A 27933-nucleotide genomic window follows, 5' to 3' on the forward strand; every position below is an offset into this window, starting at 1 on the left:
GGAGAGTGATAGTGGAAGATTAGGGGCCACCTCCACAGCACACACAGAAGAGAAAAGAGAAGGACCGAGTTTGCAACAAGGAGAAACCCAGGTCAAGGCAGACTTGACACAGAGCAAAAAAAAAAGGGGAGGTGAGGGGCTGAGAGAAAGTCTTGCAATCATTGGTTGGAAGTCCAGTCGCCCAGCTCAAGAGAAGGGAAAGGCAGGTACTGAACTTCCATTCCTGAAATGTGCTATCTCTGGCCCCATATGGATTGCTCCCACCCAGAAGCCACCCTGATCCTGCTGAAGCCCCCTGCCCCACACTTAGCCCGTCCCGGCACTCACCACTGTGTTCCATGAGCCTGGTCAACGTCACCACCCAACTTCCTTTGTGTAGTTGCTGCCTCTGCCCACCAGGGGGCCTCCCAGCTCCAGACCCCAACCAGCTGGGGCTCCTGGCTGTCACCTCCCCTCCTGGAAAACTATTCCAGCCACTCCTCCCTTCTCCTGGGGCTGTATGAACTTATAAGAGAGCAAACCCCACATCTAATACATGGGAGAGAGGGAGGGCAAGAGCAGGGGCCAAGAGGAGGGGAGTCACGCTCTCCCAGGAACAAACGGCCCTAAGTCAAACCCCGGGAACACCACTGCGGTTTATCGTGACTGGGAGCCTCCTGCAAGCCCCCCATCCACCAATGCAAACCCATATAACCCCCCGGGGAGAAGGCCAAGCTTCCCAATGCTGACATGTTTTTCAAAGTAGTTTCCCGTTTCTCCCACATGGCACCTCATGAGGTCACCCTTCTTCAGACACTGACACAAACAAAACCCCACACTATTCTCAAGTCTGAAAGGCAGAGACATGTTTTTAGATTTTAGAGAAATTTATAGAAAAATAGTTAAACTACAATGTTTTACCACCTGAAAACCAGCTAAAAGATATACAAATTGGACACTTGTGTTTCCTGTAATTTTTTTTTTTTTTTAAGAAATAACAACCTTGGCCCAAAATCTTAGAAGAAAACTATATTCTTTTAAAGAAAATGAAAATATTCTCAAAAGAAAAACTTAATTTAAGTCAAATCATATCCTTTTGTTGTGGAGCAGATACACAGGGTGCACAGGGGCTTTCCTTGCCTGTGGCTGGAATTTTGCTGGGAAGGTTCTTTCCGCCTGGCTGAGGGATGGCGCTGGGGCAGGCAACAGTCCCTGAGCTGGGAGAACCAGCCCCGAATTGTGGCTGAAAACATCCATCCATCCGAGTCCCCGTCGCCAAACCCCACAGTGGCCACAATGGACAAAGGCAGGGCCACAGCTCCTGCAGCCCCTACCAGCCAAGGACATCATTCCTCACGCCCCCCTGTGACCCCGAGCCCTTCCAGCCACACTCCAGCCCCGGAGGGCCCTGGGAGAGGGTCGCAGGCCCCTTGGGAACCAGGAAGGGCCAGGCTGGGACTGGGGCGGGCAGAGCCAGAGGAGGCCCAGCCAGTGAATAAATAGGAGTAGAGGACGCCGCGGGGCCGGCCCCTGCGGCCAGCAGCTCGGTGGGAAGGGAGGGTGGGCTGGGGCCCTGGCACCCAGCTCCGACGCCGCCCGGGGCCACCCACCCGGCACCCCCGCCACGGGCACACGCACCCCCGGCCCTGGGTCGAGCCCGGCCCCTGCTCAGAGCTCGGTGACGTGCACGGCGGGCGAGGGCAGCGGGCCGGGCCGCAGGCGCCGCAGATGGCAGCGGCGGCACAGCAGGTGGCCCTCCAGCGGGTAGCAGCGGCGACCGTCCTCCCCGCTCAGCTGCAGCCCGCAGTCCTGGGGAAGAACACGGCACTGAGCCCCGCAGGAAGCCGGGGGGAAGCGGGGCTCGTCCGGAGTAAAGGGCAGGGGCCGCGCCCGGAGGCCGATCTGGAGGGCTTGACGCATCACTGTAAGGACTTTGACATTTTTTTTTTGGGGGGGGGGGGAGGCCAGGGTAGAGCACCCCAGTTCCAGATGCCCTGGACATCCCGGTGGACATACCAAGGACAGGGGAGTTATTAGCTGGAGAATAACTGTGGGCGTCAGCACACCGACGGTTTCTAATAACACAAGAACTGATTACACAGCCCAGGGAGGGCAGATATCTAGAAGTGAGGAGAGCTGGAGAGCAGAGCCCTGGGGTCTCCAGGCTCAAGAGGTGGAGAAGAGGAGGAAACAAGCAAAGGGGACTGAGGGGAAATGGGTGATCCCGAGGGCAGAGTAAGAAAGGCCATCCAGGAAGGAGTGGCAGCAGGTCAAAGGCTGCTAAGAGGTCAGCTAGATGACCACCGAGGTCACGAGGCGACCTTGGCAAGAGGTGGGGCAGTTGCATTAAGTGGACTTAAGAGATAATGCGAAGAGAGGGATTGGAGACAGCAAGTCTACAGGGAGTTTTGTTTTATGCCCCTTATCTCACCACTTTATCATTGCAGTATATTTTATTAGCTATTTTTCTCTGTTTAACAAGCTATTTTATCCTGATTTGACCTTTGAAAATAACTGACAGGAAGTGTGAAGGGGAGCAGGAAGGGCTTCCATAAAGAGACACTCCTGCACTGTCCAGTTGGACATTTCCTCCCTTTTGCCCTACGCCCCACAGTGACCCTGGGTCCGCTGCCTCCGGGTCTGAACCGTGCCTCACAGCTTCAACACCTGTTACCCCAAGCCCGAGACCCACGCCCGCCTGTCATGCAGTGGAGCTGAACGGCTGCAACTGAGGCATGGCCCCCTGGTCCAAACACTCACGTCCCAGGTCTCCTCCAGGCCCAGCCACAGGCACTGACCGAGCCCTGTCACCAAGCACCGCTCACCAGGGAGGGGAGGAAGGTGGGGGGACAAGGGCACTGCCCAGGTGCTGACTCACAAGGGTTCAGAAGCCGGCCCCAGATGGGCTCCCTGCAAGGAGGCCCTCTGTGGACGGCCAGTGGGCTGGGGCCTTGCTCATCCACCTTGTGTGCAGTGATCCCAAGGGGAGCCCGTGGTCCCCAGGACAGCAGGATGCCCCCCAGAGCAGGCCAAGTGACCCCGATGCCCTGCTACTCTTTCCCCTCCTGCTCCTTCTCCCCTAGCCCCCTGGCAGGATTTCTGTCCCCAGTGGGCCACCTGCACACACCTAGGCAACCTTGTTGCCCAAAGGACCCTGATTCCTATTGAAGATTCCTCCTGGATAGTCCCTGATGCTCTTCCCTGGTGCTCTGAAACCCAACCGCTCTTCCTGGTTTTCGCCTACCTCTCTGTTCATTCCTTCTCAGCTGCCCTTTGTCTTAATTCATCCCTCCAAAGCTGGTGCCTCGTTGGTGCTTCTCAAGCTCTCCTCAGCCACCCTCCACTCCTTCCGCTACAACTTTCCCAGGAAGCCCTCCCCTGGCTTCGGCTGCCAACCACACACTCACGATGAGACTCCTGCTCAGATTTACCCTCCCACCTTAAACAAGTGAAAAACTGAAACAATGACTGCAAACACCGGACAACAGGCAAGGCAGGTAAATGAATCCCGAGAGAAGGGAAACAAACGAGATGAGGGCCCCCCTTACGGCCTGGAGTTATTTTCTGGGCTGCAGAGCAAGGAGGAAGGACCCAAACGGAGCCCTCTCCTCTAGCGACACAGAACCACATGCTCACCTTGGCACCTAAGCACGTTCTGCTTCCACTGCCTGGAATTGCCCTTCTCTCTCCCTTGCCGGCAAACTCTTATTCATCCTTCAAATCTTAGCTTGGGCATCACCTCCTCCAGAAAGTCCTCCCTGGTATTCCAAGGCCTCCTACTGCTCTGAGAGCAACTCTTGATAGCCCTGACCACAGTGAAAGTGATGCCTTCCCATGAGAGCAGAGAAAGAACGTATCTTGGAGAGAAGGAAGAGGGAGGACAGAATGGGGTAAAAGCTACACAAGAGACGGGCCAGAAAACACAGAGAGAGCAGGAGACCTGTGTGGGCAGGGGGCTGCTCCAGCCACCAGCCTTCCAGGGGGCCCAGGCTCACCTCACAGTGATAACACTCCACGTGGTAGTCTCTGTCCATGGACACCACACGGATGGTTGTCTCACAGCCCTGGGGAAAAAAAAGGGGTTCGCACACAATGTGCATGCTGGGGCTGGGGGTGAACTGCACATGGGAGCGTACACCTACACACGTGCTTGTGTCTTAGCAGAAGTGTTTCATCCTGTGTGAGAACTGACATTGGTGGTTCCCTGGGGCCAGCATGGGCCTCAGTGGGTACGCGGGGATGGATGTGCATGAGCCCCAGGCATCTGCACACAGCCACAGCTGAGAGCACACCCATATGCCAAATGTACGTGTCATTTTCACTTCTGTGGAGTCAGGAAAGACCATAGCTGGCCCTGGTTCCCCGGGGCACGCCAGCCTGGGATGAAAGCAGGGTGTGTGGGAAGCCCTACTATCTGAGAGAGCTGGGCCACCCAGGGTCTCCCCTGCACAAGCTGCATCCTTCTCTCCCCTGCTCCCCCAACCACCCCAACCTCAGCCTGCAGAGCTGAAGAGACCCAGGGAGCAGCCTTTACATCAGTGCAGAACAGAGCTGACGGGGCAGTGGGGCAGCCAAGCAACAGGGGCCACCGTTTCCCTCCAACTTGTGCCAAGAGACACCCACATCAGGGGCACCTGAGTACAACCCATCCCTCGGCCCTGAAGGATACGGAGCAGGAGCACCTGCTCATCCCTCCCACCGTGGCCCAAGACCTCGGGCAGACTGGGCAGGACCAAGCGGATGCCAGGCTGGGCCAGGCACCTGAGCTTCTCCAGGTGAGAGGTTCCTACCTGTGCAGGGAGGATAGGACGGGCACAGGAGGCACATTTTGGTGCAAAAACCCTGGAGGAGTAAAGGAAACCAGAAGTGACCAGCTGAGTGACCAGAGGCCAAGGGTACAAGGACATCCACCCACGGGAGCCCCATGACGCAGCCCGAGCACCAGGCCCTCTTCCCTTATGTGGGCACCTGGAGGTGGCCACAGCTTCTGCTATGGCTCCTCGGCACCGGCCTTTGAGCTGTCTCCCCAATTTACCTCCATCCCATCACCTCCTCTAGGATGGCGTTGGTTCTGCCCTGCATTCTCCTTCATGCTTCCTATGAGTTTCCTGCCCCGAAACATACAGGTTTGGACGACCCCCGACCTGGGACCCCCGCAAAGCCTGGCTCCACACAGAGCACCAGGTACCTAGGCCCAGCACCAACCCCATGCAAGGCAGCAGCACAGGACAGAGCCCCAGCACTGAGCCTGAAGCCACAGCAAAGCGGGGCAGATTGGCTGCCCACTTGGGGACCAGACAGGCAGTAGAAAGGCTCTGCAGAGACCCCCAAGCCCCCACCCCGGGCAGGAGAGACCTGGCCTTGAGAACAGAAGGATGCATGTGGGAGAGGGCAGCCAAGAGGGTCCCCAGCAGCAGGAGGAGAGCATGCAGGCAGAGGCACGGAGAGGAGTGGAAAGAGAGCTGGTGGCTCAGCCACCTGCCCCTCCTCAGTGCCCTGCCCCAACCGTGGAGGGCAACAGGGGAGGCCTGAAGTGCCTCGCTTTGTGCTGTCTGAGAAAAGGCCAGGAGCAGAGAGCACAGGCAGGCAGGCCTGGAAAACGCGTCACTGGGAGGCAGTGGAGACAGCACCCGACCCACCTGCCCCACAGCGCCCGCTACTCACGTGTGATAGTCCCTGACGCAGTAGATGTTGTTCTTTGCGTCCACAGTGAAGGGCACCCCATCCAGGCACTCGTTGCAAACAGAGCACCGGAAACAGCCTGGGTGGTAGGACTTGCCGAGGGCCTGGAGGATCTGGGGGTCAGTGCAGGGGAGGGCTCAGCACAGCCCCCCGGAAGAGGCTCTGGCCCCGAGCCCCTGGCAGGTCTGGAACAGGTGAAAGGGTGGGGGGTCCTCAGACTCCGCCCAGGTCTCAGGGGTAGGGCTCCAGGGGGCTGGGGAGGGTTCTCACCATCTCCATGATGAGGTGTCCACACACGCTACACTTGTCAGCCGTTTGCTGGAACCCGGAGTACTGGTGGGGTGGGAGCAGGGGGGACAGTGACAAAGGGGCACTGGTTGCCCAGCCAGCACCTGTCTCCCGGCCTCAGGCCTCCACGTGAGTCAGAAGGAGGGTCCCCCACCCCACTCCCACCCATGGCACAAACCAGGGCACAGCTGTGACTCACCAGGAAGTCCTCCTGGCAGTACACTTTCTCGCCCACGTTGTAGAAGGCCTTGCCTCGAAGCCGTCTCCCTGCAAGGACGGGGAAGGAGATGGAGGTCCCTGGGCAGCTGGAACCCAGAGCCGGGCCCTGCTTCCAGCTCTCAGCACCCTCATCCAGCAGATGACCAGCTGGATTACTGGTGAATTGTTAAATTTCCCTCTAATGTTGTGTTATCAGGACTATACTTATGAATATTTCAGAAAAAAAAATTAAACATGCTCCTGCAGAACTACTGTAAGAGGTTGTCAAAGCACATGTGTGAAAGCCTGTTTTTCAAATGTAAATTGATGTTTTCATTTTGAAAACACACTTGCTTTAGTTCATATGGATTCAGAGTAGATTTTTCAAAATGAACTAAGTCCATGAATATTAGAAGTACAACTCTTGTCATTTGAAGGAGCCCAATATTAAAGACACATCCCTGTCAAAACAACAGACCCAGCAGGAACGTTCCCATTAGAGTCAGGAGAAAGATAACTCCCAACTTGGAGTAAGAGGGCATTTCCTCAATGTACAATTGGAAAATGAATTTCACAATTCTTACAATTGCATTTATACTAGCATAAAAAAAATAAAAGACATGAAATACTTAGGGATAAATGTAATGAAAGATGTGCAAGAACTACCAGACTTCGCCGAGAGAAATGAAAGAACTATATAAATAGTTTCCCATTGTTGGGAAAAAATTCTCCCTGGGTCCCCCAAAATTCCCTACTGCTGGAAAACAATTCTCCATGGGTCTGTTGCATTTCTGCACGTTTCGCTAACGTGAGGACGTACAGCTTGTGTTCTGGACTGTCTTTGCAAGGATGTTTATAGAGCAAACTGCCTCAAAGACAGAGCTGGCATCCTCCAGTGGAGCAGAGGGGCAGGCTCGCCTGCTATCTGGTGTAATGATGCCTCCAGGAAAGGGCACGATGGGTTTGCTGGCAGTCCACGAGAAAAGAAGGCGTTCTCTAAGCTCAGAGCTCTTGGGCTGTGCTGCACACCCACGGCCCATGCAGAGCCCACCCGAGCCGCTGTGCCTTGCCCCTGTGAGACTTGGGGGGACGCAGAACTGACGTGATCAGGAAGCTCAACCTGCTTGCAGTGCTGTGAGTCTGAGCTAGGAATCTTCGTCTTCTGCCAGCATCCAGGAAACTGTGATAGGTTAACTCGTCAGCTTGCAAACAGGGTCCAATCTCAGACCCTTCACAATTTTTTAAGTCACTGAAAGCAGTAACCATAAAACAAACCAAAAATTGACAAATTTAAGTTCATCAAATTTTAAATTTCTCACCCATAGACATCATTAAGAAAATTAAAAATCACACCAGGAGAAAATATTTACAAAACATACATCTGACAATGCACCCAGGGGGAGGGGGAATACACACACACACACACACACACACACACACACACACACACACACACACACACACACATATATATACTTCTACAACTCAATAATAAAAACACAAATTTAACCTCCAAAAACAAAATGGGCAAAAGACTAGAACAGACTTCACAAAAGAAGACACATTAATGGCCAGGAAGCAAACAAAAAAATGTTCAACATCTTTAGCTATTAGAGGAATGCAAATTAAAGCCATGAGACACCACTTTACATCCATCAGAATGGCTAAAATTAAAAAGACTAAAATACCAATTGTTGGCAAACATGTGGAGTAAACAAACGCTCTTGCATTACTATTGGGAATATAAAATGGTACAACCCCTTTGGAAAACAGTCTGGCACTTTCTTTTAAAGTTAAAAGTGCACTTACCCTATGAGCCAGGAATTCTACCCCTTGAAATTTACCCAAGAGAAATGAAAATATACATCCATAAAATGACAAGTAAAAGAATGTTCATAGCATAACCTGAGAAAAGGCCAATACTTGTACACCAGTGTTCATAGCAGCATTATTCACAATAGCCAAAGGTGGAAGCAATCCAAATGTCCATCAAAAGATGAACAGATAAGCAAAATGTGGTGTATACATACAATGGAATATCTTTCAGTCATAAAAAGGAACGGAGTACTGATCCATGGTCCTCTCCTTTGCCTGGCCACTGCATCCTGTTTCTTTGTATGTTTCGTGACCTTTTGTTGAAACCTGGACATTTTGATATTTTAACATATTATCACTGGAACTTGGATGCTGAGATGTCTGTTCTTTAAACTCATATCCAGCTAGAATTATGAAAGAAATGTCTTTGATTGTGGTAGCATATATGTAACAAAACTTGCTATTTTAACCATTTTTAAGTATATAGTTCAGTGGCATTAATTACATTCAGTGTTCTGCTACTATCAACACCATCCTTTACCACAACTTTTCATCACCCCAAACAGAAACTTTGTACTCACTCAGCAGTAATTATTCTTTCCTCCATACCCCTACCCCCTGGTAACCACTAACCTTTCTGTCTCTGAATTTGCTTATTCTAGATATTTCTTATAAGTTGGTGTGATGGTTAGGTTCATGTGTCAACTTGGCCAGGTGATGGCACCAGCTGTCTGGTCAAGCAAACACTGGCCTAACCATTGCTGTGAGGATGTTTGAGGCTGGTTAATAAACCAACAGGCTGGTTTATTAAATCATCAGTCAATTGACTGCAGCTGTGACTGATGACTCACCAAAGGGCGTGTCTTCCACAATGAGAGAATGCAATTGGCTGGATTTAATCCAATTAATCAGTTGAAGACTTACAAGCGAGACAGAGGACCTTCACTTCTTCTTTGGCTGCCCAGTGAAGCGTTTCCTGAGGAGTTCGTCGAAGTTGCCGGTTCGTCTCCTGAGGAGTTCATTGGACATCTTCCTTGGAGTCGACAGTTCGCTGCCTGCTCTACAGAATTTGGACTCGTGCATACCCACAGTTGCGTGAGTCACTTTTACAAATCTGATAGTCAGAGACACCTCTCACTGATTCTGTTTCCCTAGAGAACCCTAACTAATACAGTTGGATCATATAATATTTGTCCTTTTGTATCCAGCTCATTTCATTCAACATAATGATTTCAGGGTTCACCCATGTTGTAGCATGTATCAGTACTCCATTCCTTTTTCAGACTGAAAGATATTCCATTGTATGTATACACATTTTGCTTATCTATTTGTCTTTTGATGGACATTTGGGTTGCCTCCACCTTTTGGCTATTGTGAATAATGCTGCTATGGACACTGGTGTACAAGTATCTGTTAGAGTCCCTGTTTCCAATTCTTTTGCCTATATACCTAGAAGTGGAATTGCCAGGTCATATGGTAATTCTGTGTTTAACTTTTTGAGGAAACTCCAAACTGTTTTCCACAGTGGCTGCACCATTTTACATTCCGATCAACAATGTGTAAAGGTTCCAAATTCTCCACATTTCTTGCCAACACTTGTTATTTTCTGTTTTTTAAATATCAGCCATACTAAAGGATATGCAGTGGCATCTCATTGTGGTTTTGATTTGCATTTCCCTAATGACTAGTGATGTTGAACATATTTCATATGCTTATTGGCTACTTCTAAATCTTCTTTGGAGATATGTATATTCAAATTTGGGGTTGTCTTTTTGTTGTTGAGATGTAGGAGTTCCTTACATATTCTATACATTAAACCCTTATCAGATAAATGATTTGCAATTATTTTCTCCCATTCTGTAGGCTGTGTTTATACTTTCTTGATAATGTCCTTTGATGCACAAAAGTTTTTTATTTTGATGAAGTCCAACTTAACTATTTTTTCTTTTGTTGCTTGTGCTTTTAGATTTATGCCTAAGAATCCATGGCCAAATCCAAGACCATGAAGATTTTTCCCTATGTTTTCCTCTAAGAGTGTTATAAATTTAGCTCTTCTATTTAGGTCCTGGATTCACTTTGAGTTAATTTTTGCATATGATGTGAGGTGGGGCCTCATCTTCATCGTTTTACATGTGGATTATCAGTTTTCCCAGCACCACCTGGTAAAAAGACTATTCTTTCCTCCACTGAATGGTCCTGGCACCCTTCTCAAAAACCAGTTGGCCATATGTGCATGAGTTTATTTCTGCACTCTCAATTCTATTCCATTGATCTATATGTCTATCTTTACATCAGGGCCACACTGTATTGTTTACTGTAGCTTTGTAGTAAGTTTTGAAATCAGGATGCATGAGTCCTCCATCTTTGTTCTTCCTTTTCAAGATTGTTTAGGCTATTCAAAGCCCTCATGAGTCCAAATGAATTTGAGGATTGGCTTTTCTATTTCTGCAAAAATGGCTGCCTAGAGTATTGATAGGAATTGCACTGAATTTGTAGATCACCTTGGATATTAACACCTTAACAATATTAAGTCCTTCAATCCATAAGCATGAAATGTCTTGCCATTCATCAAAGTCTTCTTTAATTTCTCTCAGGAATGTTCTGTAGTTTCACCTTCATTGGATTTATTCCTAGATATTTTATTGTTTCAGAGACTATTATAAATGGAACTGTTTTCTTGATTTCATTTTCAGATTGTTCACTGTAGGTATATAGAAACACAACTGATTTTTCTATGTTAACCTTGAACCCTGCAACTTTGCCAAATTCATTTATTAGCTCTAATAGTTTTCTTGTGGATTCTTTGGGCTCTTCTACATAAAGGATCATGTCATCTGCAAATGGAGATAGTTTTACTTCTTCTTTTCCAATCTGGATTTTTTTCTCTTACCTAACTGCTCTGGCTAGAACTTCCAATACAGCATTGAATAGCAGTGGTGATAGAGGGCATCTTGTCTTGTATCTGATCTTAGGGAGAAAGCTTTCAGTCAGTAACCATTGAGTAGCTGTGGATCTTTCATAATGCCCATTATCATGTTGTGCTGGTTTGAATGTATTATGTGCTCCAGAAAAAGCCATATTCTTTGATGCAGTCTTGTGGGGCAGATGTTTTGGTGCTGATCAGATTTGCATGGAAATGCACCCCACCCAACTTAGGTGATAACTCTGATGAGATATTCCTGTGGAGGCGTGGCCCCACCCATGCAGGGTGGGCCTTGATCAGTGGAGCCATATAAATGAGCTGAAAAAGAGAACGAACACAGTGCAGCTGTGAGTGACATTTTGAAGAGGAGCTACAGCGAAGAGAGACACTTTGAAAAAAGCACAGGAGCTGCAGATGAGAGACAGTTTGAAGACGGCCGTTGAAAGCAGACTCTTGCTCTGGAGAAGCTGAGAGAGGACAAATATCCCAAGTGCAACTAAGAGTGACATTTTTGAGGAACTGCAGCCTAGAGAGGAACATCCTGGGAGAAAGCCATTTTGAAACCAGAACTTTGGAGCAGACGCCAGCCACATGCGTTCCCAGCTAACAGAGGTTTTCCGGATGCCATTGGCCATCCTCCAGTGAAGGTACCCGATTGCTGATGTGTTACCTTGGACACTTTATGGCCTTAAGACTGTAACTGTATAGCCAAATAAACCCCCTTTTATAAAAGCCAATAAGTCTCTGGTGTTTTGCATTCCAGCAGCATTAGCAAACTAGAACACATGTTGAGGCATGTTATTTTTTAACAAATAGAGTTTCTAACATTTTAACATAGCCAAATCTGTCCATCTTTCATGCTTTTATGTTTGGGGTTTTTGTGACTATTTTTAAAAAAACCTTTTTTAACTGAAGGTCAGTAAAGGTACACTTCTATATTTACTTCTAAAATGTTTAACTTTTGCCTTACATGTTTAAGTCTTTAATCCACGTGGTATCGATTGCATTTTTTATATGGATATCAAAACCATCTGCAATGCCATCTCTATCATCTGTCAAGTTTCCACATACACATGGGTCTGTTTCTGGACTGTCTATTCTGTTCCACTAGACTATTGCACCAATACCACATGAAATTAATCAATGTTAACTCTACACTAGGTATTGATATCTGGTAGCGACAGTTCCCCCAACTTCTTCAAAAGCACCTTGATTATTCTTGGCCCTTTGTTCTTCCATTTAATTTTTTAATTAGCTTGTCAAATTCATGAAAAATATTCATAATAGAATTCCAATGAATTAACAGATCAATGCGAGACGAAATGACTCATCAATCTACCTGTCCACGAATATGGTATGTTTATTTTTCTTGTTTTTACTGCACTGACTAGGACCTCCTAAAGAATGCTGAATTGAAAGCATAACTGCAAGCATCATTCTTTTTGCAATTTTAAAGTAAAATTTCCAGGTTGCACTACTGAGTATGATAGCTGCATAGATTTTTCTGGTAACAAAACTTCATTAGGTTTAGGAAGTTCCCTTCTATTACTAGTTTACTGGAAGTTTTCTTTATGAATGAATGTTGAAATTTATTGACTATTCTCTCTGTATCTATTGAGGTGATTCTATGGTTTTTCTCTTTTAGTCTGTATACTGAGACGAATTACATTAATGAATTTTCTAATGTTAATCCACCGCAGTCTTCTTCAGATATATTCAACTTGGTCATAATATATTATCTTGATGTAGTGGTCCCTTGAGGAGCCTGTGGAGAATGCAGGGGTATTGGCCTACCCCACCTCCATGGTTGCTAACATGACCACAGACATAGGGGACTGGTGGTTTGATGGGTTGAGCCCTCTACCACAGGTTTTACCCTTGGGAAGACGGTTGCTGCAAAGGAGAGGCTAGGCCTCCCTGTATTTGTGCCTAAGAGCCTCCTCCCAAATGCCTCTTTGTTGCTCAGATGTGGCCCTGTCTCTCTAGCTAAGCCAACTTGAAAGGTGAAATCACTGCCCTCCCCCCTATGTGGGATCAGACACCCAGGGGAGTGAATCTCCCTGGCAACATGGAATATGACTCCCGGGGAGGAATGTAGACCTGGCATCGTGGGACGGAGAACATCTTCTTGACCAAAAGGGGAATGTGAAAGGAAATGAAATAAGCTTGAGTGGCAGAGAGATTCCAAAAGGAGCCGAGAGGTCACTCTGGTGGGCACTCTTACGCACACTTTAGACAACCCTTTTTAGGTTCTAAAGAATTGGGGTAGCTGGTGGTGGATACCTGAAACTATCAAACTACAACCCAGAACCCATGAATCTCGAAGACAGTTGTATAAAAATGTAGCTTATGAGGGGTGACAATGGGATTGGGAAAGCCATAAGGACCACACTCCACTTTGTCTAGTTTATGGATGGATGAGTAGAAAAATAGGGGAAGGAAACAAACAGACAAAGGTACCCAGTGTTCTTTTTTACTTCAATTGCTCTTTTTCACTCTAATTATTATTCTTGTTATTTTTGTGTGTGTGCTAATGAAGGTGTCAGGGATTGATTTGGGTGATGAATGTACCACTATGTAATGGTACTGTAAACAATCGAAAGTACGATTTGTTTTGTATGACTGTGTGGTATGTGAATATATCTCAATAAAATGAAGATTAAAAAATATATATATATTATCTTGATTATATATGCTGAATTCAGTTTCAGAGGGGAAAAAAAAAGAACAGAAGAAATAAGAAAAAGTCACGGGACTGAGAAGTAGGCCTAGAGCTTCAAAGGGCTCTGAGTATGCAGCACAAGCAATGACAAAAAGTCGACACCAAATATAAACAGAATATCCTAAGTCAGTCTGCTGTGTTACACAACTTCAAGGGCACTGTAGTGTTTTCAAACTCTATGTATCCCAGAAAAGCAGGTTCTTAAAGTTAATCCATTCCTGTGGGTGTGGACCCATTCATTGTAAGTAGGACCTTTTGATAAGGTTACTTCAGTTAAGTGTGGCTCACCTCAATCTGAATGGGTCTTAATCTTTTTACTAAAGTCATTTATAAGACAGTGAAATTCAGACAAAGGGCGAGAAGGCCATGGAAGCAAGAAGCTGAAAGCAAGGAAACCTGGCAGAGATGGGAGAGCCAGCAGGTGCCACCATCTTGCTTTGCCATGTGACAAAAGAGGCAATGGTTATCAGCAGCCAGTGGTTGCGAAGAAAGCATCACCTTGATGATATCTGGATTTGGACATTTTCTTGGCCTGAAACTGTAAGATAATAAATTCCCATTGTTTAAGCCAAGCCATCTCATGGTATCTGCTTTAAGCAGCCTCAGAAACTAAAATACACACCATTCTCATTGTATCTACATAAATGATGCCTCCAAGAATGTACTGGTTTGTATATATTATGTCCTGCAGAAAAAGCCATGTTCTTTAATGCATTCTTGTAGGGGCAGAGGTATTAGTGTTGATTAAGTTGGAATGTTTGGATTAGGTTGTTTCCATGGAGAGGCGCCCCACCCAACTGTAGGTGATAATGCTGATTAGATAATTTCCGTGGAGGCGTGGCCCTGCCCATTCAGTGTGGGCCTTGATTAGTTTACTAGAGCACTATCTAAGCTCAGACAGAAGGAGTGAATTTGCTACAGCCAAGAGGGACACTTTGAAGAATGCACAGGAGCTGAGAGAGGAACGTCCTGGGAGAAAGCCATTTTGAAACCAGAAATCTGGAACAGACACCAGCCACGTGCCTTCCCAGCTAACAGGTTTTCTGGACGCCACTGACCATCCTCCAGTGAAGGTACCTGATTGTTGATGACTTACCTTGGATACTTTATGGCCTTAAGACTGTAACTTTGTAACCAAATAAACCCCCTTTATAAAAGCCGATCCATTTCTGGTATTTTGCTTAACAGCAGCATTAGCAAACTGGAACAAAGAATTACACCATACACAACCATTCACAGAAGCTACAACATAAGCGGTGACCAGGATTTGTGTAACATGACAGCCCTCTTCCTGAGGGCACCCAAAAAGAAAAAAGCGGATCATACACAAACAAACGAGAATGAGAATGGCATTGGAATTTAATAGCAACATTGGCTGACAGAAGATAATAAAATTATGCCTTCAAAATTCCAAGTGAAAATTATTCCCAACTTGGAATTCTATTTACAGCCAAACTATCAATGAAGTGTGAGGATAGAATACAGACATTTCAGACATACCAGGATTCAGAGAAAAACAACAACAACCAAAAAACACTCACATACCCTTTCTTAGTTAGCTTCAGCAAAATTAGAAGTCAGTGTTAGAGACATTTTAGGCTGCTTCGCAGCACTGACTCCCCTCTTCTCATCCAAGTTTTATTTAGCATCCAACCTTCTCTCACATAGCAAAACCCGAATTCACTCCCATATCCAGGGTGGGTTTGATTGATATAGATATAATTCCTTTTTTCTTTCCATAATATTGTTCAGGGACTAGGCAAGTCAGTCAATCAAATCATGGCACATCCTCCAGCCATAGAAATTGATTCAGAAACGGACACAGGACACGATCTGGGCCAATGAAAATCAAAGTGAGGTCTGCTAGGTGATTTCTGGGAAAGGAGTTTCCTTTCTCCAAAAGAATGACTGCAACGGACTCCCCTTCTTCCTTCAGACCAGTGTACCTATGGAACCATGAGACAAGCTGTTCTAAAGATAAAGCCAAACCCAAGAAAATCCAACCAAGGGAATCACAGGACCCAAATCACTAGATCAAGCCCAGCCTGAAGCTGATGCTATCTCTGGACTTCCAGTTGACTGAGCCAAGAACATTCTTTATAAGCCTTCCCAGTGCCTTCTCTATTATCTACAGCTGAAAGCTTCCAGGAAATAGTGGCTCTAACTCAGACACTATACGGCGACAGCTTGGAATGAAGCTCCACAGCAATCTGGAGGGCAAATGGTCCAGACTAGGGAGGGCCTAGGGGCTCTCAGTGGGGACTCAGTAAAATGCCTGATATAACGGAGCATTTGGGGGAAAAATAACAACTGGAAATGGTAAAATAAGACTGCACAGGAAAAAGTTTTTTTTTATAAACCTCCAGGAAAAGTAAATGACTACAGAAAAAAGGGAATGTGACCACAAGATTCTTGACTCCGCAGTGAATAATATTTATCCAGTCATAGTAATGTAAACCCAGTTTATTGACTTAACCAAAATTAGTGTTGTGACTATATTGGGAAGACGGAATGAGAGAAGGGGGAATGGGCAGTATAAAAACTTATTCCTTGGCCCCACCCCAAACAAGATGGCAGAGTGGGAGCTTTGAATAACCCAGCAAGCACTGGCAAAAACATCTTTCTCAAAGCCCCAGAAAACAGTTAAAGGACTGCAGTAACAGGGTGAGCACTGAATCAAGAAAAAGGCTGCTTAAGAGTGGTAGTGTCTCATGGCACCCGGTGGACACCCCCATCCCTCACTGATCGGCACGGTGCTGGCCCTGCTTTCACTGCAAATCCCTGGTCCCTGTTCCAGAGGTGGCAGACAACCCTCGTGCACATACTGGGAGCAAGTATACCTGGCTCAGTTTGTCAGGTGGCAGCCTGAGGGACTCAGGTACCAGCACTTGCCCTGCGGGTAGCAGGTGACTCGCACAGCTGTCCTACAGAGCAAGGGACTGCTCGCTGTAGAGCGTACAGCACAGTGCCCGGGCCGGCGAGGAAAGAGGAAACCTTTTCCTAGAGAAGAGGGGACATCTGTACCGGCGTGAACTGAGGAATTCCAAGGGCTAAAGGTTCATGCCCAAGACAAAGAGGAATAAACAGAAAAGACCAGGGAGGCCCCCTGGCTTTGCCTGGAGCTATTCTCCAAACTCACTATATGGATAATCCTTGCAAGAGAGCACTCACACAGGTCAATGTGCAAGCACTGGGAAAGGTGATTTAGATATATTTTTTTTATTACTTATTTATTTGTTTGTTTGCTTGCTTGCTTGCTTGCTACCTCCTGGCATTCAAAGGAAAGCTTTGTCATAACACTAACTGGTTACAAGCTTAAGGAACAGATGCCTCAGAATCTAAATTCCAGCGATAACTAAAATATCAAAATGTCCAGGTTTCAACAAAAGATTATAAAACATACAAAAGAAAAAAAACAGGAATCCATGGCCCAGGCAAGAGAAAATATTAAAGCATTAGAAACCATATCAATGAGGAGGATCAAACCCGGGACATTCCAGACAAAAACTTTAAAAAAATTATCCTATATATGTCCAAAGAGCTAAAGGAAAACATGGACCAAAAAACTAAAGGAAATCAGGAAAATAATACATGAACACACAGAGAATACCAACAGAGATGGAAATTATGAAAAAGAAACCAAACCAAGTTGAAGACCACAGCAAATGAAATTAAAAATTCCCTACAGAGGCTCAACAGCAGATTGGAGCTGGCAGAACAATGAACCAGTGAGCTTGAGATAAGACAAATGAAATCATCCAGTCTAAAGAGCAGAAAAAAGAATGAAGTCAAGTGAATAAAGATTGAGGAACCTATGGGACACCATCAAGTATATAAATAAATGCATTGTGAGAGTCTCAGAAGGAAAAGAATGAGCAAAATGGGCACAGAGATTATTCAAAGAGATAATGGCTGAAAACTTCCCTAATTTAATACAAGACATGAATATACACATCCAGGACCCTCAATGAACTCCAAACAGGATACAACCAGAGACCCACATTGCAACATGTTATAATCACACTGTCAAATGCCAAAGATAAAGAAGAACCCTGAAGGCTGCACGAGAGCAGGACTTGTCATGCACAAGGGAACTTCAACAAGATTAAGTGCTGATTTCTCTGCAGAAACCATGGAAGCAAGAAGGCTGTGGGATGACGTATTTAAAGTGCTGAAAGCAAAAAATGGCCAACCAAGAATTCCATATCCAGCAAAACTGTCTTTAAAAAATGAGGGAGGGATTAAGACATTCCCAGATAAACAAAGCTGAGGGACTTCATCACCACTTGATCAGCAAAAGAAGTTCTGCAGGTTGAAGGGAAGGGACACTAGACAACTGACTGAAGTCACATGAAGAAACAAAAATGTCCATGGGTAAATATAAATATCTGTACTACTGTATTTTTTATTTGTAATTCCACTTTTTATTTCCTCCAGTATCTAAAAGGCAAATAAATAAAATGTAATGATAAATCAATGGTTTTGGACTCATGATGTATAAAATACGTAATTTGTGAAAAGAACTACATAAAGATGGGGGCACAGAGGCATATAGGAACGTAGTTTACATACGCTATAGAAGTTAAGTTGGTATCAAAGCAAATGAGATTTTTAAAGATGTAGGATGTTAAATTTAAGCTCATAGTGGCCACAGGGAAAGTTTCAGAGAATATACAGGCTCATAGAGACAGAAAGTAGATTACAGGTTCCCAGGAGTTGGGGGCAGGGGCGGAAGTGGGGAGCTGATGTGAATGAGTGTGGGCTCACTCTTTGGGGTGAAGGGAAAGTTCTGGTGATGGGTGGTGGGGAGGGCTCTGCAACAATGTGATGGGGATTAGTCCCACCAGATGGCATGCTTGGGAGGGGTTGGGATGGGAAGATTTATGTTGTATATGTGTTTCCCCCATTTTAAAAAAAGGGGGCGGAAAGAGGGAGAAACTAGAGAGATAATGACAAGGGAATGTATTGCATGATACTGGGTGGGATCTAGGAGCGGGGGAGAAGAGGCAATATTGGAACAAGGGAAAAAACTGGAATACAGAATGTAAGCTTTATCTCAACGTTGTATCTTGAACTTGGTATCTGCACTTAAGGTGACTCCCTGGGTGAATTTCCTTATTTGTAGGAGATGTACATGGCTGTATTATGTGTTCAAGGAGTGTGATGTCTGCAGCACCCTCTTAAATGTTCAGAAAATGGATGGATGGAAAGATGGACAGATAGACAGTGGATGGATGGAATGATACGGTAAGAATGACAAGATGTTGAAACTGTGGATCTGGGTATCTGGGGATGGGGATTTGCTGGAGCTCTTTGTGTGAGGTCTGTATTATTTTTGTAACTGTCTTATAAATTTGAATTTATTTAGAATTAAAATGTTTTTTTTAAAAAATATCCTTCTATCACAGGAAAAATTAGTAGATCATGTCTCAAGCTGATACATCAAGAAAGAGTAGTATATGCTTATTAGAGGTTTAAAACTATCTACTAGATACAACTACTAAGAAAAATGGTAAGTGGCTACCTCCAGGAAATGGGACTGGAAGTGGAAATATAAGTGTTTGTTGCAATAAAGCATCTCAATACTATTACACTTTGACATTGTGTATGCATTATACTTTTAGGAAATAAAATATTAAAACATTAAATGTAAATAAATACAAGATATCAACTGAAGGGCAAGGTCTAGAAAAACACTGGGAAAACCAAGAGTGCAGATTTAGTAGGGTGGTCAGATTATGGTCACTTTTTTCTTTTTATAATTTTGTCAAGGTTAAATTATAAATTGCTTACACTGTACATACAATTAGGAGAGAAAATAAATTGAGAAAGAAATGCAGGAAAAAGGAAAGATGAGTCTCAAATCCAGGAGGGCAGAAGGCCCCTCACCTGCCCCACGTCCTGCCCGAGCCACCCCGACAGAAGGAAGGCTCTGAGGCTGAGGGCCAGGGGGCCCAGCCTTCCCCAACGGCCACCAAAAGGCTCCTCACTGGCTACCCCCCGCCACTTCCCACGGCCCAGCAGGTCTCCCCAGGGGCCCGGTCCTTGAAATCAGGCCCGGCCCAGAAGGAAAGCAGCCACAACCCGTCTGCACGGGAAGACTCTGCCAGCACCCCAGCCTGGGCCCGAGCCAGGTGGTCCCTCTGCCTAAGGCTTAGGTCTCTGTCCCAGGTGCGAGCGGCTCAGGGGGAGACGTTACCTACCACAGGAGTCACAGGTGAAGCAGTCGGTGTGGTACAGGCTCCCCATGGCCTGGCACGCCTGCCTCGCTCCAAAGATGCCGAGCCCACACTTGATGCAAATGCCTGCGAGAGGAGAGGGGGGCCCGCCATGGTTAGCCCGTTGACTCCGGGTCCCGATGCTGACCACCCAACTGTCTTGGGGCAGGTTAACTTCCTCTGGCCTCCATCACTCCGTCACAAACAACTAACCTGGGGGCAGGAAGGGCACCCACCACCCAGGGTCTGCTGCTTTGTGGTTCTGTGGATTCAGAGCTCAGCAGAGCAGCTGGCCCGGAGTCAGGGTGGACCAAAGCTGTCCTCCCGTCCTCCCCACGATGCTCTCGCTGTGTCCACAAGGGTCTCCTAAGCCCCTCCACCCACCGGCTGCTCTTGGACTGAGAGATGATCCTTTCTGCTGTCTAGGAACCAAATCCTATTCTTCCAAATAAAAATGCAATTTCCTGATACGGATGCAAAGAACGAAGACCACACGGGCACAACCTGGGCAGGGTCACCGACCCTTCCCAGCTGCACTTTCCTCACTGTACGAAAAGGTCCGTTTTGTCCCCTGCTCGTTCAGCACACAGACACACTGGGGGCCTGCCATGTGCCGGCACAGTTTAGGTACTAGAAATCCCCCAATGTGCCAAAGTCCCCACCCTCAAGGAATCTATTCTGGGGGTAGAGACATGACAGCTGATAAATAATGTCAGTGCTGTGGAGAAAAAGAACAGTGATTAAGAGCACGTCTGGGTGTGTGAGTTTTAAATAGAGTGGCCAGGGAAGGCCCACTGACAAAGTGATATTTGAGCAAAGGCCTAAATGAAAGAAAGGACGTATCTGGGATTGTTGGATGGAACCGGGCATCATCCCCGGCAGCCCAGGCAGGAGGCTCAGCAGGTGGGGTGGGGTGGAAAGGGGAGTGAACCCAACAGTGCCAGGACAAACCCCAGCTCTAGCCCTAAGGCACCCTGGCCAGCTCCCCCGGGACCCAGACAGTGGGCAGCCAGCCCAGACATAACGACTCCCCTTCTGAGTTAGCCAGAGTCTCCCACGCCCCACATGAAGGGCGAGAAGACAGGCTCCATCTTCCCCCTGGATCCCCAATCTTCTAGCACCTCAGGACAAGGTGCCCTTACTCTCCTGCTTTCTATCAGAACATCCTCCCTAACATATAACTACGCTCAAGCCTCTCTTGCCACGAGGAACCCCCTCCTCCGTTAGCTACCCCATTTCCCACCTTCCCTCAGTCAAGAAAGAAAGATTAGTCCACACTTAGTTATGTCCTAACTGACCTCATCTATGGACCTTCAGCTCTGATCTTGCTGGAGGGTGGGCCGTCTCCTCCTCTGGTTTCCCGGAAACTACCTGTACCAGGCTTTCTGGTTCTCCTTCCTTCGCAGATCTGCTGGGGATTCCCCAGCCCTGTCCGGGACCTCCCCTGCCTCGCTCTCCCCACGGGAGCCGACTCAGATGTTCTCAGAACCAGGCCGGCATGTGAAGGCGGAGAACGGAGAGCACGTCCGCTGCCCGAGGGAGCGGCCACACCGCAGCTCTGGCTGACCGCCGCTAGGTGCCACCGCAGGCCCGCACGGCCAGAGCCTAACTTTCCAAAAAAAAAAGCTACAATTCTAGATTTGAAGGTGGTCTATTTTCATACTGAAATTCATTACTAACTTAAATGTTTTGAAAAAGTGAGGGTCAAACAAACCCAGTCTGCTGGTCTCCACGGGCAGCCGTGTGGTGTTCCCGGGTCTCCTCCTCTTGCCCATCCGCTCTCCCGCTTGGCACATCCACCCCCCAACTGCCCCGGACTGTGGCACCTGCAGATCCAGAACAGAGCTGCGGATTCCTCACAAACTGCTCTTGCTCTGGTTCTCCCCGAAGGAAGTGGCTCTTTCCTGCAGCCGGGTGTCGGGGAGCCGCCAGGTCTGCGTGCTCTCCCTCACGCCCAACTCTGAGTCTCGGCTCCTCTGTTCCCTGATCAGTGGGCGTCCCCTTCCCCTCACCCCCACTGGCCTGATCTCCTAGCTGTGTCCCAGCCTGGCTCCCAATAAGCCACCCCCCAGCCGCACCCAGCCTTATCCTTCTAAGGTGAAAAGGGTTCTTGCCCATCAGCTCTGCAAACCTGACCTCGTCACCTCTCTGGTTAAGTTACGAGAATAAATGGTGAAAAGAATCAAACTCAGACACCTCTGGAAACAAGATGGGAAGGTGGGCAAGGGTGCAGGCTATTACCTTTTACTGTGAGGTTTCTTGGCTCTGTTTGATTTTCCTATAAATGTGCTGATATCATTTTAATACATGAAGAAGGAGAACCAGGACCATGAGGCACCCCAGAAATTAAAGGAGCAGAACAATTAAGCTGAGCAGACTCAACACTGCTGGTTGCAGCAATGAGGTCAAGGCAGCGAGACCTGGAAAACGGCCCCTGGAGCTGGGGCTGGGAGGTCTCTGGTGTCCTGGCAGAGGACTGAGGAGAGGATGGAAGGTGAGTCAGCAAAGACACCTCAGCAAGAAACAGGAGAGGGTAGAGGAGATTCAGTGGTCACCCAGGCCGGGGGGCAGGGTAGATTTTGTGTAGATTGGTCATTTGTTTGTTTAGAGCTTACAGATTTATCTTAAATTGAACGCCCTTCGAGCCATCAGCCATGAAAGGAGCTGGAACTGGCCAGGCACCCCAGAAGTCCTCCAAGTGCCTCTTCCAAACACAGCTCCCTCTGCAACCTCCCCCGATAGCCCCTTCACCTTTCTCGTGGCTTTGAACAGTAATTGCTTCCCTGCTTTTCTTTTCTTTTTGGAAGGGATGAACTGAGGTCTAATCACGGAGGGCCTACTTTTCTTTATATTCTTATTACCCAAGTGTGCATCCCTAACACTGCAGTTGGGTTTTTGCTGAACTCTTTGGCCTACCCAATTGCTTAAATAATTACTTGACCGATTTGATATACAGATATATAAATATATGGTCTTACAGGTCTCTTTTAATCTACAGGCTTGGGAGAGGAGAGAGTGTGTCTCTTATTTTTTTAAATGGAAGAGACTTCTACATATTTCTAACCAAAGGAAAAGGGCCAACGAAAGAGGAAAGCTGCAGCTGGAGGAGAGGTGGGGAGGGAAGGGCCCTTGGTCTCTCAGCTCCTGGAGAGGGAGCGCGCGGGTGAGGGCAGGAAGCCCCAGGAGACAGGCTGCAGGAAAGGGCAGGGGTGGGAGGACAGAGGAAGGTTGCTGGAAAAAGAGAGAGCTGGCTAAGGGGAAGGAAACCAAGAAGATGGATGGAGACTATAAACCTGTTAGGCCCAGGGGCTTCCTCTGCAGCCCCTCACCAGCTGGTACAGCTGCAGCAAAGGGGGGCTGCCGCCCTGACTGGGAATGGTCGTTGTGCTGCACAGCAGCAGCGAGAGGAATCAGAGGAACGGGCCATGGGCAGGCTGGAGCGAAGCAGACTGGGGTGTGGCTCTGGAAGTGGGTGGCTGAAGAGAAGGCCCGAGGTCACCAAATTTAAAGAGGTTCCGGAAGCCTGAGGCCGTGGGCTGACTGATGGCAGAGGAACATGGAACTTGGAGAGGAGAGATGGAAAGTTCCAAAGATGTCAATGAATGGCAGACAGGGACACGCCAAGGAGGAGAGGAAGGGATGGTTCAGAGACAAGAAACACACTCTGATGATGAGGTTTACCAGAAATCACTTGGACTCATGTGACCTGTAGACTTGATTTTTTTTTAACTTGTATTATTTTGGTTTAACTGTATGAAACTACCACTTTTGTAACTCAAAAAAAGGTCAAATATCAGCAGTAGCATTTAATGCAGGCAAATGGTGGCCCATATTTTTAAAAATCAGGGATATTACCTAAGTCTGGATTTCCGGCATCTCTTGAAAAAGCAAAGATGCTCATCACTCACCTCCCACTTCCACGTGGGTATGGGTGGGAGCTGAGCAGCTGCTCCCCTTTGGAAAAGATGGGCCCCCACTCTCTATGCTCTCTTACCATCAGACCCTTCCTTCTCACGTTACCTGCTTGGGTCTGTGGCCACATCTGTTCCACGAAAACGTTCATCAGCAGCTCTGGAAGCCCAAAGAACACAACCCCACCCTCTGCCCCAGCCCTGCAGTGCATGGGGTACAGGAGAAAGGGCAGCCTCCCCTGAAGACAGCATTGGAAAGTGTGCTGTCCAGACGAGAGCCCTGGCTTGTGCTTCTTGGCACCCACCTGGCACTGAGACAACAGCATCCTGCTCCCAGGCCAACCCACGGCAGCTACAAGACCTGCCAAACCACAAATTCTCACCCTGACCTCCCAGACGGGCCTGAAGCCCTTCAATGTTCCTTATCCCAAAAGCAGACCAACACTTTTGCGCCGCCCCCCCCCCCCCCCAACACATCCTTAAACACCTGATCCCTCCTGGGCTGCAACCCCTGGGAGCCTGGTGGAACAATTTCACATCCTTACTTCCCCCCTTTCACCCACGTTCTTCCCTCTGCCTGGAATGCCCGCATATGGTCTGGCAGTCACAGCCTCATCTGTCAAGATCGAGTTCAGGCCAGCTCTGAGCTGCTTAGCTCCAATGAATGCACGGAAGAGACAAAATCCCAGGACAGCCTCGGGACCAGGCATAACCACCCACCCCTCCAAAGCCAGGTGCAGCATCTCCTGCTTATCAGGAAGGGAGGGAGGGAAGCCCCCTCCCCAGGCCCCAGAGTACATCTGCCCTTCCTCCTAAAACCTCTGCCTTCCCAGAGAGTTGGAGAAAGGACTAGGGGGCAGGGGACCAGGGCCAGACTGGGAAAGGGAGGCTGTCAGAGGGATACCGCCCAAATACACAGCCCCACGCAAAGGCAGCTCGACCTGATCCCTCCTGACCCCAGGGTGGGCTTCCCCTCCCTCACGCACACTATCGCCATGAGGAGAGGAGGGCGCCGGGATGGCCGGGGTCCCTGCACAGCTTCGGCTGACCACAGAGGGTTAAGAAAAGACTATCAGAAAAGGGCTTACGCTGCCTATCAATTAACCTTTTTCTCCAAGTTAGAAACAGTGCATCAACTCCCTTTGCCAGAACCCCATCCACGGCCCGGAGTCCCAGAGAAGGGGCTGTTTAAACGACGCCCGGACCCGGCGGTTCCGCTTCACACGCGCCCTGCGACAGAACCGCCGCTGGCTCCCCAGTGCCCCCGAGACGCGCCTTGCTCATCCCGGGTCCGCTTCCGACGAGCCCCCAGCCCACCCCGCGCTCTCCGCCGCTGAGCCGGCCGCGGGGCCGGAGACCGCCCCCGACCGTCGGCGAGGAAACGGCGGGAGCTCGCTCACCGAAGTAGTCCCGCGCCGTGCGCGCCTCCAGCGCCCGCTCCAGGTCCCGGGTAAGCGCTTCCAGGCGCCGCTCGGCCGCGCTCGGGCCTCCCTCCCGGCCCGGGGGCAGCTGGAGCGCGGGCAGAGTGAAGGGGGCCGGGCCGACGGGCTCCGGGGAGCGGGCCGGCGCGGGGCAGACGGGCAGCAGCAGGTCGGCGTAGGCGCCCGCCGAGCCCCGGGAGCCGAGACTGGACATGCTGGAACGGGCGCTGCCCCCCGACGGCGGCCCGGGGCCGGGGCGCGGGTCCGAGCGGCCAGAGCGCGGGCTGCCGTGGCGCTGGTCGTAGCCCAGGCTGATACCGCTGGAGCGGGCGCTGCCGCCGCCGCCGCCGCCGTCGGAGCCCGCCAGGCTGGCCCGTGGGCTGCCCGCCGGCTGCACGCTGGGCTCCGGGGCCGCCGCGCGCCGCGGGCCCCTCTCCCCGCGGCTCAGTCCATCCGCCCCGGCCTCGGCACCGCCGCCGCCGCCCTTCCCTCTGCGGCCCAGCGCCTGCGCCGTCTCATCGCCCGGCCCCGGCCGCGGCCCCCGCCGGCCCCGGCCCAAGGAGTCGCCGGTCGGCTCCGGCTCCCGCAGGGCCAGCCCGGCCAGGAGCAGGGCCGCCTCGTCCGCGGCCGCCCGGGAGCGCTGCATGGCCCGGCCCGCCGGCCCTAGCGCGTCACCTCCGCCTCCGCTTCCCGCCGCCGCTCCGGCCGCGCCGCCGCATCGTCCGCCCGAGGCCCGGAGCCCGCCCCGGGACCCCTGGGCGCGGGGCGGGGCCGGGCCGGGGTCGCCGCGCCGGGCCGCGCGGTCAGGGGGACGCGGCGCTGCGCTCAGTGGCGCGCGCGCGGCGGAGGAATGTGCGCTCCGAGGCGCCGGCCGCGCCCCCTCCCCGCTGCCGCGCGGGGGGCGGAGGGACTCCTTTGCGGGGGCAGGAATGCGAGGAAGGAGACGGCGCTGCGGCTCTGGAATGTGGGGGAGTGGCGGCGGCGGCGGAGCCCGAGGGGCGCGGAGGCCCGGAGCGAGGAGGAGCGCGCCCAGGCCGGCCGGGCCGTTGGGGTGTGCAGCGTGGGGCTGGAGCGGGACTTCAGGGTGAAGAGAGACCACGGGCGCGCCCACCGCCGGGCCCCTGGAAAGATGCCAGATTCCCGCGGGCTGAGCTGGAGGCGGTCCCCCCAACCCCAGGCGAATCCCAGCCGGAGGAAGACAGACATTTGACAGATGTTCCCATATCCTGCCCCATTTTACTTCCCAGCGCCTCCCAGTCTCGGGCGCCGACGGGGCAGACTTGATTTGGAACAGACAGAATTGCGCCCGCTCTGGGGGCCTGGAGAAGACAGTGCTTCTCGGGCAGCGGCGCCCCCGGGACCTCGCTTGACCACACGACCCCCAGCCCGGGGCAGGGCCCCGGAGCCTCCGCGTGGCTGGTGGGGAAGGCGCCTGGTGCTGGGAGCCAGGGTGTGGTGTGCGCAGGCCCCCAAAGCCAGGCCAGGCCGGAAGCAGGCCTTCGGTTCAGAGTGGGCGGACAAGCCTCGGCCGTGCCCACCATGACCTTGAGATGTGAAGACCTCTCGCTTTTCCAGCATCCGCCCTCAGGGTCCTGGGTAGGCGGCGAGGGAATGTCCCTGAGAACACTTCGCCGCCACAGGTCCTGGGACAGCTGTGGGAACTACATGGTGGCTAGAGTTTTGTCCCCAGGAATACAAGCTACAAAGTCATATATTTCAAACAGCTTTAGGGAACAAAACCAAACCATTACCCGTCAGGACCTAGAGGGTCCAGGAAAACAACCTTCTCCAGGCAAACCCCCCCTCAGAGAATTTGAGGAAGGTCCTACAGTGTTTCAGGGGTCAGGGAGGCTGGACAGGTACTTGCCCCACCTCAAACTGACCAGGTCGGTTTGGTCTCAACACTGCGGAGGAGCCAGTAGCGACCCATGCACCTCCGCTGGCAGCGAAACTTACGGTCTGAGTCGGATCTCCTCCCCCACACCCCCTGGATCCTGCAGAATTCCAAACCCCTCCCCACCTGCACAAGGCCTGGGGGCAAGCATTTTGGAGAGCAAATATCCAGGGAAGTTACTTCAAACCATAAGATAACCCATTTCATTGGTCAAATTATCCATCATTTAAAAATGAAAATCTTGGCACATTATTTCAGGAAGAACAATTCGGTGGGATCAGCATCCTAACTGAAACCAACAAAAACACTCATAAACAGTAGTGCTCCTCTTCAAAGAAGCTCTTCTAGGGAAGAAATCCAAAAGGCAGACAACAGTCTAAGCACAAAAGTGTTTAACACAACATTTTTAATGTAATCCATACATAAAATCCTGGGACCTCCAGCTTTCCAAAAAGAAACTCATAGAAAGCTTTTGCCCTAAAAGACCGTTCTTATATATCTGTTCTGCCCCACCTGCCAATTTAGATTTAAACATTTGGGGGTCCAGGATCAGCTAAAATCCGTTACTTATTTTAATAGTAAAAGAAGAGAAAGACAAAAGGAAATAAGGAAAGGAGAGAGGGAGGAAGAGAGGAGGCAAGAAGGAAAGAAAAAAGGAAAAAACAAAGACCTAAGTGTTCAATGTTCAACACTAGAATAAAGTGAAGGTGGAAAGTGTGGCACGGGATTAGGATTGCAAATGAGCCAATCCGAGACACTGTTGATGGACCAATCAAGATAGCCTGGAATGCAAGCACCAATCAAAGTGGTCTTTAATTGAACCAATCACAAGTTGCTCTTAACTGGTTACCCCATTCGGCCCAATGCAGTCCCTTATTTGCA

At 49.6% G+C, this 27933-nt stretch overlaps 1 protein-coding gene across 4 annotated transcripts in view; it reads right to left on the reverse strand.

Annotated features, from left to right (window-relative positions):
• LOC119521551 (WT1 interacting protein) overlaps positions 1–25853 on the reverse strand; it is a 51161-nt gene extending 25308 nt beyond the window's left edge. The window contains exons 1-8 of one of the 4 annotated variants that reach the window (XM_037819932.1): positions 25137–25853; positions 19811–19912; positions 6149–6216; positions 5932–5994; positions 5644–5774; positions 4770–4821; positions 3975–4043; positions 954–1788 (exon numbers count right to left, since the gene is read on the reverse strand). In XM_037819932.1, coding sequence (XP_037675860.1) covers positions 1648–1788; positions 3975–4043; positions 4770–4821; positions 5644–5774; positions 5932–5994; positions 6149–6216; positions 19811–19912; positions 25137–25803 — 1293 coding nt within the window. In that variant the 5' untranslated portion in view covers positions 25804–25853 and the 3' untranslated portion in view covers positions 954–1647. Of the gene's footprint in view, positions 1–953; positions 1789–3974; positions 4044–4769; positions 4822–5643; positions 5775–5931; positions 5995–6148; positions 6217–19810; positions 19913–25136 lie in introns of those variants that run through there. The other 3 variants (XM_037819934.1, XM_037819935.1, XM_037819936.1) reach the window with 3 other exon arrangements.
• Positions 25854–27933: the final 2080 nt, after the last annotated feature.

Source organism: Choloepus didactylus, chromosome 27 (genome assembly GCF_015220235.1).
Source record: "Choloepus didactylus isolate mChoDid1 chromosome 27, mChoDid1.pri, whole genome shotgun sequence".
NCBI lineage: Eukaryota > Metazoa > Chordata > Mammalia > Pilosa > Megalonychidae > Choloepus > Choloepus didactylus.